This window comes from Engraulis encrasicolus, chromosome 15 (assembly GCF_034702125.1).
Source record: "Engraulis encrasicolus isolate BLACKSEA-1 chromosome 15, IST_EnEncr_1.0, whole genome shotgun sequence".
Taxonomy (NCBI): Eukaryota; Metazoa; Chordata; class Actinopteri; order Clupeiformes; family Engraulidae; genus Engraulis; species Engraulis encrasicolus.
In genome coordinates, this window is record NC_085871.1 from 28383430 (window position 1) to 28401380 (window position 17951).

At 42.7% G+C, this 17951-nt stretch overlaps 1 protein-coding gene across 1 annotated transcript in view; it reads left to right on the top strand.

Moving 5' to 3' along the window:
* The window catches only part of LOC134464224 (anoctamin-4-like), a 99844-nt gene that overhangs the window by 60501 nt on the left and 21392 nt on the right, over positions 1 to 17951 (top strand). The window contains exons 11-15 of the mRNA XM_063217699.1: positions 3125 to 3180; positions 6183 to 6304; positions 9626 to 9760; positions 11957 to 12053; positions 12288 to 12348. Of these exons, the coding sequence (XP_063073769.1) occupies positions 3125 to 3180; positions 6183 to 6304; positions 9626 to 9760; positions 11957 to 12053; positions 12288 to 12348 (471 nt within the window). The remainder of the gene's footprint in view (positions 1 to 3124; positions 3181 to 6182; positions 6305 to 9625; positions 9761 to 11956; positions 12054 to 12287; positions 12349 to 17951) is intronic.

A 17951-nucleotide genomic window follows, 5' to 3' on the forward strand; every position in this document is an offset into this window, starting at 1 on the left:
AAAATCCTGTAGAGAGTGTCTAAGATGAGGCCGTGTTGGCCCAAAATGTCTCGAAATGAAAAAGGATTAAAAGGGAGGTTATCGGTGTGCGTTTTAACCTTTCTTTACATTGAACTTTTACATTTTGAGTCTGCACCTGGCTAAAATAGATGGCTGTGAGATTTGAATGAAATCCTATGGAGAGTATTACTATCTGCTTCTGTAGTCACAGTGCATGTTGACATGCATGTGTCTTTAGGTGTAATTCAGATTTCCAATGTTGATGGCGTTCATACATCCCCAAACCATGTCAGTCCCACTACCATGCTTGACTAGCCAGATGATACACTTTTTTTTTGCAAAACTCACTTGTTTACCACCGCACATGCTTAACACCATCTAAAGCTAATTTGTTTATCTTGGTCTCATAAGACCACACAACATGGTTCCAGTGATCCATATCCTTGATCTGTTCATCTCTCTTGAGACCAAGATTTATCCATTATTTGAAGGTAGACCTGAGAAATGGAAATTAATGGAGAGGGGGGCTCACCTCTGTCAAAAAGTGGCTTAATAATGTCAATAGTTGAAGTGTGTTTCTAAATATCTACATAATTAATACAAACTGATTTTAAAATGTATTTTAGCAACTCATTTGATGTAAGTAGATATTTAGCCCGACATTTCAAATCTGGTCCTTGATTAATGCGTCATTTGATGTTCACACAATTTTAGTCCATTTTTTTTGACAGAGGTGGGCGTGTTCTCCATTGGTTGAAGGTACCTACACACTACCTACACAAGATGGGCCGCTGCACTTGCTGTTTTCCAGTGCTGTCGCAAATTGCCGTGTCACCTTTAGTCTAATGTTCTTCCTCTATTTTGGAGTTATTGCGGTGTCTCGAGGGAAGGGTAATAGGTACCGGTGCTGAGGGAGCATCACCAAGTTCCTATCTACCATTAGAGCTAACGTGGGTGGGAGTTCCTGAGGGAGTGTCTGCAAATACAGTATCTCGTGGCAATTAACAACAAGTTTGACATTAAGTCCTATCCATTAAGGCAAAATATTGAAAGGCATGTAGAGTGCAGTAGAGTCAACATCTAACAAAGAATCAGTGTGTGAATCTAATGAAAAGATTCATAAGGGTTACTCTCTGCTGTCCAACAAAGCAATAAGGTATTTACTGTGCGTGGCTCAAAATGGATTAAAATGACTTTAAAATGATTCTGTTTTCCAGCCCAATGTAATTTTTGGTACATGATTGATATGTGGCTGTTATGTCTAAGGCTGTTACGATATTGCATCGAACCGAGGGATCGCGGTACGCAGACCCACGAACCCCTATCGCGAACCTTCCTCACAGAATCGCGATGCGCCCTTTCAAAGTTGTTACCCCCCCTCAGAATAGAAAACAGCAGGATACAGGCATATATTTCCATATGCGCTGAAAAAAGACAAGTAGAAGAGGGGCGCACAAGTGCAAGTAACACTTCCATTCACCCCTCTCTCTTATTAAATTTTCCGTCCAACCAGCACGTGCATGTTATCCTTTGCCTGAGCAACCTACGCGAGACAAAAAACTTGCGCAAACGTCGGAAGGTAAAGCAGAGGAAAGGAACAACAGACCAAGGCTTTATCAAATGTGTGAAGATTTTTTGATTCATGCACGCACCGATGTATTTTGAGTGGAGATTGACGTTGAGCGGAGAGAGAGAGAGAGAGAAAGAGAGCGAGATGCTCCGCCTGCCAAAATTCATAATCCAGCCTGAAATCGCTCTAAGGGAGTGTCTGAAGTCGGGCGAACGTTGAGGTCGATGTGGATATTAGGCAGCGTTATTTATTTCTTCCCCGCATTGACCACCTGCCTAGCGAAAACATGCTCCATTTCAGCCTCTGCATCCATTCCCGCTCTTGACAAAATGTCAAATCTCTAAACCAAACAAAGGACAACGTGCGTGTTGCATAGTGAGAACATAACTGAGGTTCATTTCGAGTTTTGTTTGTAAGCCTGCGGGCGCTGCTGCACGATCAAAAAAGTTACAAAAATATTAATCATCAAAATGAAGTGTTGCATTTCTGTAAGTGACTTAATACAACATGTTTCCTGACGAAATATGACCAGTGTTGTTTTCAGTTAAGGTTTGGATATTGGGCTAATTGGATAATGCTTGATAATGTGAGACAGTTGTTGGACTATAGGCTACTCGAACCTGACCCTTCTCTCTCCGTCTCTCAAACACGGTCAGCATCTCAGCATGATATGATCTTAGCCTATTAATAATAAGCATATTTTTCCTTGATGAACTAATATCCCTTCTTTTTCTGGGTTGTGCTTTGATGTCTGCAGCATCATTTAGTAGACCTACAAAATGAATGTAGGCAGGTAAATGCAAAAAGAAAGCATACATATGTATGTAATTTATTTTCTCCCCCCCCCTTTAAAAAAAAAAAAAAATCGTGGGGCGTATCGAACCGTGGGCCATATATCGTGATACAAACCGAATCGTGGGTTGGGTGTATCGTTACAGCCTTAGTTATGTCACTATACTATAGGCCCGGTGTTTATACCTGATCATAATAACTCATTGTCAACTGCAATGCAGTTACTGCCTTTTTGCTTTGTAGTGCAGTATGGTTCACCCTCATTCATTTATGTCAAGAAATGATTCTTTGTGATAAACTACTGGCTAAAGATATACTATGTGTTAAGTAAGAAGCTTAATGAAGAACCTCGCGAGTCATACAACCTGTGAGGTTTATTTTGATGTTGCTGTGTGCATTTTTTTTTGTCCGGTTGAGATGCCCTTTTCCCAGATTTGGGCAACTGTCCCTGGAAATGTCTGTGCACGTCCCTGTTGCTCAAGGGCACTTCAGTCATGAATGAGGGTGAGCCCATCCACCTTCTTCACAGTAAGAAAATGTGGTAATTCAACATTTAGAGAGTATTCTGGGACCAAATACACTCTAGAAGATGTCACATCAACCCTCTAAGTGTTGAATTAACACTTACTGTGTTCCTACTGGCACAGGATTTACAACTGTGAGCTTCTGATACCATTCATTCCTATTCATTAGGTCATCTTTCTGTGTGTCAAATGTTGCAGTGTTATGGGGACTGATGTTTCTTTTGTATCTCCTCCACAGGTCTCAATCGCCTCCTAAGCAATAACTCTTACGAGGCTGCTTTTCCCCTACATGAGGTACTGTATTGCACTGCACGTACTATCAAAAGTGTTTTATCATTTTTCAGGCCTTTATTTCGATACAACAGTATGATAGATGGGGAGAGGGAGAGATGAGGTAGGTTTGGGAAATGCGTCAGGTCGTAGTCAAACCTAGTTCCAAATTCGAGCGGGTGCCTCACCGGCCGAACACACCAGCGGCGACAAGATTAAGCGACAGAGAATCGCTGGACTGTGTAGCGAGAGCGATACGAGCAATAGAAGCCTCAGAGTATGCCGGAAAAAAGCAGAATGCGAGCATTCCAACATTCCAATTGGCTGTGGCGACTAGCGCCAAACCGCATCATAGCTCTTTTGCACAATACAGTCACTGAAGTCCAACTGCAAACTGTCGCTGAAGTCACTCAAATCACCTCTTGACTCCCAAATTGCTGTTGGTCTCTTCTGTCACTAGCAACTCGGTACAAAGTCAATTACTTCCTTCTCCAGAGTTGCTCAAGTCGCATCTGGTCTATTCGTGCCATTAGTGTGATGCGTAGACGGCACTTCTACGGCTTTCGGCTTCTTAAATGTTTGCCTCAGCTGCATCAGTTGTAAACCAAGCGAAGTTATCCTTGAGGTAGTGGTAAATTATCTAATAGAGCAGCCTGGAGTCCTCATTTCCTTAACCAAATGATTCATGCAGGCTATCTATTAGCATGTCGACCACTTCCTGAGTTTTAACTAAGCCTGTTCGATCACTATCAACTGTATTCTTTGAATACCCCCAGGGTCATAGTTTTGTCATTTTGAATGTACATCCAACAGGACGTTAAACACATCATATGCCTGTAAAGAGTAGCCAGCCAGAGTACCACTCCTCACACCCTACTTTCAAATTGCACAAGACTAGCGCTGCCACAGCTGACTGGTGTGAGAATCTGCCAAAAAGTTACTTGATTTATGACTACGTTGTGAGGTGCAACCCGTTCCCTCTATCCTCCTTGTTGCAGGTGACAAAGCAAAAATGCTATGCGTGCCAAATTGTGGAGCGCCCAGTTCACACTTAGTATGATGAGAGTGATGACCTACTTTTTTGGGGGAAAAAAACAATTTGCATTGAAGGATTATGTTCACCTCTTTATGGCCTGCTTTTGTGACCTGCACCAGTGGTGTAGTATACGTAGAACGCGGGTATACGGAGTATACCCACTTCTAAATTTCAGGGATTTCAGTAGACCCACTTAAAATTGATTGATTAATTGTTTTGAATAGCAGAAATATATACAGTATACCCACTTTAAAAATTGCTCAAATATACAGTATACCCACCTTAAAAAAGTTGACTACACCACTGACCTGCACTGCACAGTACTATCCATACTCTAACAAGTGAGATGGATAACCAGCGGCGAAGGGACGAAGAGACTGTTAGTTAGTTATTACCGGGGTCAGCGGAGGACAATAGGGGAGGGTCATGCCATTTCTTTCTTTGTTGAGGGGAGGGTCAAGCAATATTTTTTGATCTAAAGGGGAGGGTCATTCAAAAATGTTTCGCCCATATACTGTATTTCCTATATTGTTCTTATAAGTTTCGATGTAACATACACGTAATCCTCAGAAGCGCCTCCCCCTTTTGCTAAAATTGACCAGACCATGCCATCAGACACCCCTGGATTTGTCAGTAAATCTACTAAACCCATTGCCTTCATGTTCAAGATCAAAATCCAATAGCATTCAATAAGCAGCCACGTTGGTTAATCAACGCTTGTCAAAAGATGTAGAGTATTGTTGATACTTCCCCGTAGGGGAGGGTCATGCATTTTCCCGACGTTGTGGGGAGGGTCATCAAAGTTTTGAAGCTCGCTAGGGGAGGGTCATGCAAAATTTGGCAACCAAGGGTGGAAATCTTCCGAAGACCCTAAATAATAATGAACAGTCAATAACTTGGAGAAAAATGATGGCTGTATCCTGCTTGGTTTGGTTCTCTCACACTCACACTCTTATTTCTGATTCACTGTCATCACACAACACATTACTGAAATCACAGTCCAGTCTTTATTATCAGCTAAACATCCCTTTACCGTATGACAGTTTGCAAGTTGTGGTAATACAAAAAATATACCACTGTTACTGTCACACATACAAAATGTAGGAGGGGATGTTAAATCATTTGTTCTATGTCATATGTCGATGTTGCCTTTTTGTTACGTAGCCTTTTTGCAACACAGCAAGACATAACAATTTAGCTGTATATGCTGGGTTGAGCAAAATCATCTGAACACATGAAATGCTGCCCCCTCTTGCCCTGAGCCCAGGAAAATTGAACCGTTTGTCTCCCCTGTTGGCAATATTGAGCTGGCAGTGTGTGTGTGTGTGTGTGTGTGTGTTTGTACAGAGAGAGAGAGAGAGAGAGAGAGAGAGAGAGAGAGAGAGAGAGAGAGAGAGAGAGAGATTACAGTTATATACACAGAGCACTCTTGTTTCGAATGGAATGTTGTCAGTATTCAGTTTAAAACCCATTCCGGAATATTCCATTGACATGTGTGAAACAGTGTTCTGCAACTGGAATATTCCCGAAACACGGCCATGGTCCGAAAGAATAATGAGTTTACATGACCCGTGCATAAACCGAATACAGAATATTCTTTGCATGTAAAGTAACTGCACTTCGAGACATACAGAGGGAAGGCAGCCTGATCTCTCAGAATTCCGTGGATTGGACACGAAATCTGTTTCACAGATCTTGCCAAAATTCCATGCCCCTGGTCACGGAAGCGTTTTTCGTCTTTCTATATTCCCACAGCACTGTGTTAAGTCTATCATTAGAAAATAGATAACAAATTCGAATACTAAATAAAAGCATGCTATAGGAATTTAAGTTGTGCCGAAAACAGTCCCTAACCTTAACCTGTCAGTAAAGACATGCTTTTGAGAAATACATATGTCTATGAGTGTGTGTGTATGTATGTGAAGAGGTATGAAAGGATGCAGGATGGTGACTGACTGCAGTGTGATGTGTTGTGTTGTCTTGTTCTCAGGGGAACTACCAGAGCAAGAACTCCATCCGCACCCACGGAGCGGACAACCAGCGCCACCTGCTGTACGCCTGCTGGGCCTGGTGGGGCGTCTGGTACAAGTACCAACCTCTAGACCTCATCAGGTAGGACTCAACACACATTACATTACATGACATTACACACCCTCTCTACTGTATCTATCTCTCTCTCTCTCTTTCTGTCTCTCCATCTCTTTCAATCACACAAGCATACTCTCTCTGGTTCTCTCTCTCCGGTTCTCTCTCTACCTGTCTTTCTCTCAGTCACACACACACACGCACACACACACACACACACACACACACACACACACACACACACACACACACACACACACACACACACACACACAGAGAGAGAGAGAGAAAAAAGAGAGAAAGAAAGAGAGAGAGAGAGAGAGAGAGAGAGAGAGAGAGAGAGAGAGAGAGAGAGAGAGAGGGAGAGAGAGAGATGGACTTCACTGTAGACATTAATCCATGGCTGCAAAGTTTTTTTTAATTATAAAACACATCATATAAAACGGCATAAATCACTTACTGAAATGCAGTTTTTTCATTTAGAAGGAAGACTGAATATAAGGCACTTTTTCAAATCATAATTGCATTTTCATTCTGCAAAACAAACAAACAAAAAATACTATGATTGGATTGGAACAAACATGTCCTGTAATAACACAAGTAATACGAAAAGGTATAAAACTTGGAAAAAGAAATCACTAAAAAAAATGATGTATAGATTTCTGAGAGGGGCCAGTGCAGTGCAACATGTGTGTGTGTGCTACTGTCCTTTTTGTTGGATTTTTTGAAAAACATTTTGTGATGAATCCAGATGTTAATGTACATCTCCCTAAGCTGCTTAACTGGTCCAGATTTATTGATGATATTTTCTGCGTGTTCCAGGGATCGATAAATGAACTACATGATTTTTTTAACAAACTGAACAATTTCGATGAAAACCTAACTTTTACCATGGAATTCAGCAAAGAAAAAGTGCATTTTTTGGACATGTGGGTCATTAACGATAACGGAAGATTGACCACCACTCTATACAGAAAAGAGACAGATAAAAACACCCTTCTATTGGCCAATAGCTTCCACCCGACCCCACTAAAGAGGGGCCTGCCAAAAAGTCAATTCTACAGGCTGAGAAGAATATGTGAGACCACGGAGGACTATTTAAAAGAAGCCGCGGACATGGCCGGACGTTTTTTACAAAGGGGTTACCCAAACGAATGGGTTCAAAAGGCGCACGAGGCAGCGCTCAAAAAACCAAGAGCGGATCTGCTCAAAAAGAGCAAAAGAAAAGAAAAAAAGTTCTCAGTAACATGCATCACCTCATATTCACCACACTCACACGTCATTCGACCAATCTTCAAAAAGCACTGGCACATTTTAAAATCCGACCCCGAGCTCAAAAACATCATGCAAGAGATGCCACTATTTGTCCACAAGAGGGATACGAACTTGAGAGACATGCTAGTTCACGCGGATTTCACACATTATAAACCGAGGCGCGCATCTCAGAGATTACTGAGCCCACTTCCAAGGGAATTACAGATGCGGCCACTGCGCACAGTGCAATAACACGCACAAAACCCAAACGTTCCGCCATCCCCACACAAACAAGACTTTCACAATCAAAAGTATGATCACCTGTACTTCCACACATGTGGTTTATACTTTAACATGCCCATGTGGACTTATGTATGTAGGCAAGACAACAAGGCAACTGAAACAGCGCATCAGCGAACACAAAAGTACCATCAGGAGAAATGACCGGGACTATCCAGTTGCGGTTCACTTCAATGACAAGGGACACGACATCGCAACCCTACGCTTTTGTGGAATCGAACGGGTGGACTTGCCACGCAGAGGAGGGGATCATGACCTTCTACTGAGAAGACGTGAAGCGTACTGGATTTTTACTCTCGAGACACTGATGCCCAGAGGACTTAACGATGAGTTTAATTTGAACATTATGTTGTAGTTTAATCCCCATCATGAATAACACATTGATGTAGCCCATGTTTATTTGTACATGCCACAGGCCCATCTCCATTTGCTCTCTTACTGTTGCTGTTAATTAATTATATTTTTTTCTCCCCCAAACTCTCTCACTAATGCGCACGTGCGCTCTCACTCTATCTCTCTCTATCTTTGGTGCGCGTAAATCGCGCTCCTATTCCAGGTATTGGCCAGACTGGAGACTGACAGGTCTGACAGCTGCCTAGCGCACCGACAGAGCGCTCCACTCTTGTGAATGACCGACGTCATTCAGGAATGGGACACGATTGGTCCAACACCACAAACCGAACTATTTTAAACTAAGCTTGTAACCATTTGTTTGTTTGAATTGCTTGAAGAAGGTCAGTAGACCGAAACGTTGCATTAAACCATGCAAATGTGAACAGTGTGCGGGAGCTTTCTTTGATCCTGTGTGCTACTGTCCAGCATTGGTTTTAGTATACTGTCTGTTGGCCCAGCCGTGGCTTATTCTGCTACACGGGCGACCTGGGTTCGATTCCAAACTAGAGCATGACACGGGAGTGGATTTTCACTACCGTCCCATCTCGTTCCCAGAAAAAAAAATCCCATCCCGTCCCATCCCAGACTGGAGTAAAAGAAACAAATCCCTTCCCGTCCACTCCTGAAAAGAATGTTTCCCAATCCTGCCCACTCCCACTCAAAATCAATCCCACTCCCGCTTCGTCAAAAAACCTAGGCTTTTTGTAATGAAAAAATCAGCGAGCCGCGGGACCCACGGGAATTCCCAAAAAAATGAATCCTCTATTCCCAACCCAGGTCTCTCCCACTCATTTCCTGTCTCACTCTTCACTGTCCTGTCTAAATAAAGTTGACCCCCCCCCCCTTTTTTTTCTAAGAATATACTGTATTTTGTGTAATTATGGTGTGTGCACACGCATGAATACCTGTGTACTGTATGTCTATAATCCAGGTGCTACGTTGGAGAGAATATCGGGCTGTACTTCTTGGTGTATATGTCTGCGCATGTGTGTGTGGGTTCATGTGCGAATGTGTGTGTGTCTGTGTGCGTGTGTGTATTCCCTGGCGCTACTTTAGGAAGAAAATCGGGCTGTATTTCATTGTGTACGTGTGTGTGTGTATGTGTTTATAAATGTTTATGTGTGTGTGTCTGTAATCCAGGCGCTATTTTGGGGAGAATATCGGGCTGTATTTCATTGTGTATGTGTGTGTATGTGTTTATGCGTATGTGTCTGTAATCCAGGCGCTACTTCGGGGAGAAGATCGGGCTGTACTTCATGGTGTATATGTGTGTATATGTGTTTATGTGTATGTGTCTGTAATCCAGGCGCTACTTCAGGGAGGATATCGGGCTGTATTTCATGGTGTATATGTGTGTATTGTGTGTTTATATGTGTTTGTGTGTGTGTGTCTGTAATCCAGGCGCTACTTCGGGGAGAAGATTGGGCTGTACTTCGCCTGGCTGGGCTGGTACACGGGGATGCTGTTCCCGGCTGCCATCGTGGGACTGATGGTCTTCCTGTACGGGGTGTTTACCTTGGAGCACTGCCAGGTTAGGTAATGTACCTGTCCACTCACTCCCTATATATCTCTCTCTCTCTCTCTCTGTCAAAATCACTTATTTTCATTGTGTGTTGTACACAGTCGATTTTGCATCCTTGATTTTTCTCCTCAATTAGAGGAGTGTTGAATTCAACTCTTGAGTGTTGAATTGATGTGACACTACAACATTTACCTGGGAGCACTGCCAAATTAGGTAATGTACCTGTGAACTCACTTACTTTGATTTTGTTCACAGGCAAATTTACAGTCTAGATTTTCAACAGAGAAGGGCCAAGGACAAGAGTGTTAACTTGAACTCTTGAAGTGATTAATTAATACTGAAACATTTATAGTGTGTATTTCACAGGGTTCGGTAATGTTCCTGCCAATCACTCCCTCCCTCTCTCTTGCTCCCTCTGTCTCGCGCAAAATCACTTACTTTCATGGTGTCCTCAGTCAAATTGCATTGTGTAAACACTTTAGGGAGTAGGATCAACTAGGAAAGTGTTAGATTCGACGCACCTAGTGTTGACTTAACACTGGAAACTGGTTTATTGTTTATTTTGCCGGGTTGGGTAAGTGCCTGTCAACTCAAACTTTCCCCTTCTCTCTCAAAACCACCTACTTTTGTTGTGTTGTATTTAGGGGTGTAAATAATAATCAAAATATAATCTGACGATTGAATCGAATCGCATCGTATTGTGGGGCATTCTTAAGTATTGAAAATAATCGAATCGCTGGCCCTTGCCCAATGCCCTAGCTCCATTAAATAATAGAGGTGGAAAAATAATTGGAAAGTCTAATAATTGGAGGTCTAATCAAATCATATTGTATCGTGTCGTGGGGCATTCTTAAGTATCGAAAATAGTCGGTTCGCATCGCATGGCATCAAATAATAACATATCGATATTGAATCGTATCGTCATGGAGGCTGTGATTTACACCCCTAGTTGTATTTCACCAAAGGGCACACAGCATGGGAGGGGTGATGGATGGCTTTAAGATGCTTGCTGTGTGCAGTGTCGAGAGATTTTATACTTGCTGAGTAAATGGCCCCTGGGCAGTTCTCCTCGGGGCTAATTGTTTTATTAAGAACATCTGCTTCGTGAATTTGCAATCAGGACATTATAAGCTTGGCAGGCCTACAGGCTGTGCATTTAAAAACATTTAAAAATGTGCATATACTTAACACCACATGTGCATAATAAAGCAATGCATATATAAAGCAACATAAATGTAGTTTATGTAACAGAGCTTATATTGCTTCATGACTTTATGAAGGCTCTAACATTATATGTATTAAGTTCATTGTGTCTAACTGTTTAACTTAAACACTTAGGGGTTTCTTTTGCCTTAAGACATGCAAAAGTTTTTATCTTTTACCTGACATGTTTCGACGGTGTTACTTCCGTCTTCATCAGAGGGTCACTGTGATGTTGATGAGTGACGTGCTTTAAAAACAGCTGATGTTGTTGTGGAGGTGTGACCTCCCTGCCAATAATGACAGGTTGGTCACACCTCCTGCTGTTAGAGTTGTCCTCTTAGGATGTTGGTCCAGGCACGTCACTCATCAACATCACAGTGACCCTCTGATGAAGACGGAAGTAACACCGTCGAAACATGTCAGGTAAAAGATAAAAACTTTTACATGTCTTAAGGCAAAAGAAACCCCTAAGTGTTATGGCTCTAACATTAGTTCATAAATGCAATGAATATTATCAGCAACATTTTAAAGTTATATGCTGGTGTGCTCTAAGTTATGTTCTTTTATATTACGCGTGTGTTGCCATTTCTGGGGTGCACTTCTCGAAACCATAGTTGCTAACTACATTAGCTACTTTGTTGTTTGCAATGCAATTTCCCATTGGCAACTACCAAAGTTGCTAACTGGTGAACAACTACGTTCTAAGAGAAACGCTCCACTGTTTTCTTGTGACTTCAGATAGTAAGGCAGATTCCAAGCTAGTGTTCACTGCACCTCTTTGTAAAGATTCTAGTTTTTCTATGTCATATTCTTCAATAGTTAAGTTGTAAGCAACCGGACGTTGTTTTGTAGCTTGGACAATGTTTTGTCTCTTAACTAAGGACTCATTCATTCTTTCATGGTTGGTTACAAGCTCCAAAAAAAATAATCTTTTAAATACGACTATATAAATATCTCCAGCGTGTTGCTGCCGTTTCTGAGTCTGCATGTTGTGTTTTTTATTTCAGTAAAGAGGTGTGCCAGGCCGATGACATCGTCATGTGCCCGCTCTGTGACAAATACTGCCCTTACATGAAGCTCTCCGACAGCTGTATATATGCCAAGGTCAGTTTACCCTACTCTACTCTGACTCACCATCAGTGTACTTTTCTGTACCGGTGTTCTTCTATAAGAATACTGTATATACACACACTAATCGTGTGGATAACTTCATTTGTATGGGATTTGATCTGTGTGTGTGTGTGTGTGTGTGTGTGTGTGTGTGTGTGTGTGTGTGTGTGTGTGTGTGTGTGTGTGTGTGTGTGTGTGTGTGTGTGTGTGTGTGTGTGTTGTCTGTAGGTCACCCATCTTTTCGACAACGGAGCGACTGTTTTCTTTGCGGTATTCATGGCTGTTTGGGGTAAGTGTCTTAAAAACCTGCATGTCATGCACCGTTTTATGAGCATTGGAGGAGTAGAATTTCAAGAGGCCTTACTTCACCTAACGCATGCAGATGATATGTACTGCAGCGTGTGATTCCACTTTCAATTCTGGGCAGCATTGTCCAGCATTAAAGATGCTTCTCCTGCAGTGAGTGTGTGTGCGTGTCTGGGTATGATCAGACACGTAGGTGTAGGTGTGAGTGTGTGTGCATGTATGTGCGCACTTGCGTGTGTGTCTGTGCCTGAATGGGTGTGTAAGTGTGTCCATACGCGTGTCCGTAGAGAGAGTGTACTTCTGTCTGTGTGTGCATATACAGCGAGGAGTTCTGCTGCTGCAGTCTCTCGCTTGTTATGATTGCCCTGCAGTTCAGTGCTGCACCAGATCCCAAGGCGTTGCAGGGCAGTTGGGGGGGACCGCGGGTGGGGGGCCGTCGGGGACAGCTTCCCTTCAGTGCTGCACTAGGTCCCAGGCGTTGCAGGGCAGGTGGGGGGGCGTGGGGGACAGCTTCCCTTCAGTGCTGCACTAGGTCCCAGGCGTTGCAGGGCAGGCCGCAGGAGGGACCGCAGCGGCAGGGGGGGGACAGTGGGGGACAGCTTCCCTTCAGTGCTGCACCAGATCCCAAGGCGTTGCAGGTTAGGTGGGGGGAACCACGGGTGGGGGACAGTGGGGGACAGCTTCCCTTCAGTGCTGCACTAGGTCCCAGGCGTTGCAGGGCAGGCCGCAGGAGGGATCGCAGGGGGTGGGGGGGGGGGGGGTGCAGCTTCCCTTCAGTTCTGCACTAGGTCCCAGGCGTTGCAGGGCAGGTGGGGGGCCGTGGGGGACAGCTTCCCGCGTTCCTCGTAGTAGCTGTAGGAGCAGGAGTAGGGAGCCGCAGCAGACAGTCCAGCCGCTGCCAGTGCCACACCGCTGTGGAACCCACCGTCACACTCCAGAGGCAGGAAGCTGTCTGAGAACACAAAACACAAGTTAACATACATTTACTTCAGTCTGATCATTCGTACCATATACTGTGCAGGGTTCAACGACATTTTAGTCAGGGCGGTGCAACTACAGCTAGTAGGTAATGCCAATATTGTATGGATTTTTTTTTTGTGGACTATCTTAGGAGCTGTTTTCACGTAGCAGGATATTTTTATATGTGGATATTTTTGTTTTTCACCTTCCGTTTCCACGTAGCAGACTTTTAAAATCTAGATATAAAAAAGCAGGGCATTTGTTACAATGGAGTATTACATTTTTATCCACATGTTGCGTTTACACCTAAACTGGAGAAAAAAATACCCTGCTAAAAAAATATCGTTCTATGTGGAAACACGTCTAAGCCAAAAAAAATGTCATTGACCCACAGGCATATGATGAAAAACATAGCACACGGCAGGGGTAAATTAACTGTGGAAACCAAAACAACACTTGAGAGTAAGGCTGTAACAATACACTCAACTCACAATTCGATTGTTATCATGATTTTTGACCTACGGTTCGATACACCCCACGATTTTTTAAATGTATCTCATTTGAAGCTTGGAACAGAAGCACTATGACAATGTATCATGTGGTTGTTTTCTGGACTGAAGGATAACAAAACTTTGAAAGGGCATATCACGATACTGCCTCCTTACATCACGATACAGTATCGTGACTCTGAGTATCACGATTTCTCGGTTCGATCCAATATCGTTACAGCCCTACTTGAGAGGAAGAAATCTGTCCACGAGCAGGAATGAACTAAAGCTTAGACTCACAAGCTGAAACGCAGGCATATCACACAGCGCATTTAATGTCCACGCTTTGTTTGCACAGTACATGCTTACACATATTTTAACAACACTGTGGAAGGTGCTATCACACTCAGGACAGGAGGCAGAGAGCTGCCCGATGACACAAAAAAGAATGCCAGAATGCCAATGCCCCTCTTTGTATTGAAAAAAAAGACTAATGCCTCCCAATTGCAAATAAGCACCGCCCCTCTCAGCTGTATCCTTCTCAACCCCCCAAAGAAATAAAAGAAATTAAACTAGAAGCACTCAGAGAGCGCAGACCACCTCTGCCTAGGAAGCTGCTTCATAGAACATTTGACTATGTTACACCCTATTTTAAGTCTTTCTGCCCTCTTTTTGTGGAGGTACAAATTAGAATGTTTTGCCCCGCAATTCAATTTGTGGTCACTAGGGGCATCTAGATTTATAGGCCTTCAATGGTGAAGAATCTTTAAAAAGGTCCTGGTTCCGGTTCGTGATCCGTATCACCACCAGAATTTAATCGATCACTTGTTCCATGGGTCATTACTAACAACTCCACAAATTTTCGTCCAAATCCGTCGATTGGTTTTTGAGTTATCCTGCTGATAGAATCTTTTAAAAAGTTATGGTTCCGGTCCGTGATCGGGATCACCACCAGAATTTAAGCACTTCTTCCTTGGGTCATCATCAACAACTCCACAAAGTTTCGCCCAACTCTGTTGATTAGTTTTTGAGTTATGCTGCTGACAGACAGACAAACAGACAAACCAACGCGACTGAAAACATTACCTCCTTGGTACATAAAATAAACAAAGGTTTACATTCATAACCACAGCTAAATTAACCCACATACCACCTATTTGTAAAATTACGTTGATCCTGACCACATCCCCCATAATCATTGCTTGTCAGAAAAAAATATCTGCAGAGGAAGGATTACCTTTCATAATAAGTTTTGGTTGCTTCTCTCGCGTCTCTCGGGCCTCTCTGATCTGCTTGTCATAGTTCCAGAACTTGTAGAAGAACACTGCCACAATAAGCAGCTGCAGGGCAAAGGTCACCACTCCTGCCAGCAGGAGAACACACCCCAGGGAGGGAGGCCACGACTCTGAGGGCTCTAGCGGACACAGATGCACAGATGCTTTACTTATGTAGTTCATGACAGTTACATACATTGCAAAGCATTATAGGCCTACGTGAGATTTAAGACACATTCACATGCATCCAATCCATATCTGATTTAAAATCCACATTTGGAAATGACCTCTATATGATTTGAGAGGATAGGAAATGAATATGCTTCTTTTTCTGTTTACACTTTCATGACATAGATCAGACATTTCAGTCAGATAGATAGTTTTCAGTCAGATAGATAGTTTAGATAGACATGACACAAAGGGCTGTAGTGAACTATTTTAGTCACTCAGTGTTATATTACAAGTTATAAGATGAGCTGGATGAATGAGAGTTACAATATAAACAATTGAACTTCAAATGACAAAAATCGGTTATGGCACATTTGAAAGACCATGGCATTGAAGAATCTAGCGGACACAAATGCACATGATTTAGTTAATCAGAGATGCATTACAAATACGGAGACTAATGCCTCTTCTCCACTGCCGGTTTTCTGGTAGGCCTACAGCTAGACACAGCGCGGTCGAACGCGGTCGAGCCGTGCTATGTCGAGCTGTAGACCTACCAGAAAATCGGCAGTGGAAAAGAGGCAATGGTGGCCTAGATGAAGGAGAATATTCCCAGATATTGCAAATCATTAGACATGAGTTTAAATGGTGGGCACACAAAGCAGCATCTTATCTCTAGTGTTGTCTCCATGTGACTTTTGGTTTAACCTCTGCCAGGTCAGGCCATTGTCAGGTCCCCATAAAGATTATCGCTTGGATACTGAAAGGATAACTTCTGCCAATTTCGACATGCAGTTGTAATGCTCACACTACCCTGGACTTGTCAGTACCTGAGATTTTTTTTTTCTTCAGCCTTTTCCGAGATTCCGGTCATTGTAATGGGGGCAGGCGTTTGTTTACATTACAAAAAAACATCTTAATTTATTCCCAATAACATCCAAAAGGTTATGCAACACCAGCAGACGAACTAGCAAACAGCGATACATTGGGATAATATTTGGAGTAGGCATATGTTAAGAATTTTTTTAATGTAAAAAAAGTCCCCCATTAGAATAGCTCAGATCTCGGAAAGGACTGAGTCGAAAATGCAGCATCACCGGGTACTGACAAGTCAAGGGTAGAGTGAGCATATTGCATATTGAAATTGCCAGAAGTTATCCTTTAAACTAAGAAGTTCTTACTAACACATCTGAATTTCTACAATATTTTTATGTCAATATAATAACTCCTACTTCTTTTTCAGAGCACATGTTTTAGATGAACAGAACCATATGAACAGTACCAATGAAACATTCCCCTTTGTAATTAAAGTACGTTTTTTTGAAGCTCATGGCCAATGTGAGGACAATTCTATCCAGCCTGATCTCCAAAAATTCCGTGCTCCTGGACACGGATGTTAAGGACACGAAATCTGTGTCCAGGAGCACGGATTTTGCCAAAATTCTGTGCTCCTGGACACGGAATTGTTTTCCGTGCTCCTGGACACAGAATTGTTTTCCGTGATGGGCACACAGAAGTGCTTTCTATAGGCTATTACCACAGCACTGTGTAACTGTATCATTAGAAAATACATACCAAATGCTAATCCTAAACAAAATAATGCTATAGCAATTTAAGTTGTGCCCTGACCAAAACATTCCCTAACCATAACCTGTCATTAAAGGCATATTTTTGAGAAATACCTTTTCCAGTTGGTTACTATGCTATCAAATTCATATAATGAATGAAAGAAAACTAGCAGTGCCAAGACCAAAACAATCCCTAACCCTAACCTGTCAGTAGGAAAAAAAAATTTTGTGAAAAAATATTTGAAATTAGAAAAATCCTGAGAAAACACAAGACTGTGGAAACATAGAGCTGTGGGAGTAGCCTATAGAGAGAGCACTTCTCTGTGTCCATCACGGAAAACAATTCCGTGTCCAGGAGCACGGAAAACAATTCTGTGTCCAGGAGCACGGAATTTTGGCAAAATCCGTGCTCCTGGACACGGATTTTGTGCCCTTAACATCCGTGTCCAGGAGCACGGAATTTTTGGAGATCATGTTGTTCTATCACACTAAATGCCAACCCTCCCAATACAAAATCCTGATTAGAAGGGATTCTAGCTCAATATTTCTGGAAATGATGCCAAATAAACCGTACGAAAGAAGGGGAAACGACCTCAACATGTTTGTTTTCGGATTGCATCAGAGGAAAGATGGCCAGAGGCTCCATACATGAGTAGAAATATAAACATGGCTGCAGTCTGTTTGTGTTTGAGGACCAAGCCCTCCTCCAAGCTGGGCACAGATGCACATCAAAGACCATGAAGAAATTCACTGCTGTTGTTTTTTTTTAACAAGTCCACTGTCAGCTATTGAGCTACTAACACTTTGATGGACTTGCTTTTTCCCCATTAGCGTAATGAGCTCCGTGATAGAGTTATGTGCTTAGAATCTTAAGCCTTAGATACACCGGTAGCAGATGGGGTCGGCGGTGATCCGACTGGCTCTTTGCTGGGAAAAAAAAAACAACTGCACCATAATAATATTAAAGCCCCATTGGGAAACTCCAACTCCTATTGTCATCGTGACACAGCACTCCACAGCACACAAGTGAACACTGCACACTGCACACAAACGAAATTGCATTTATGCCTCACCCGTGCAAGGGGGGCAGCCGATGCGGGAGATCACTGGTTAATTACTCCCCCCACC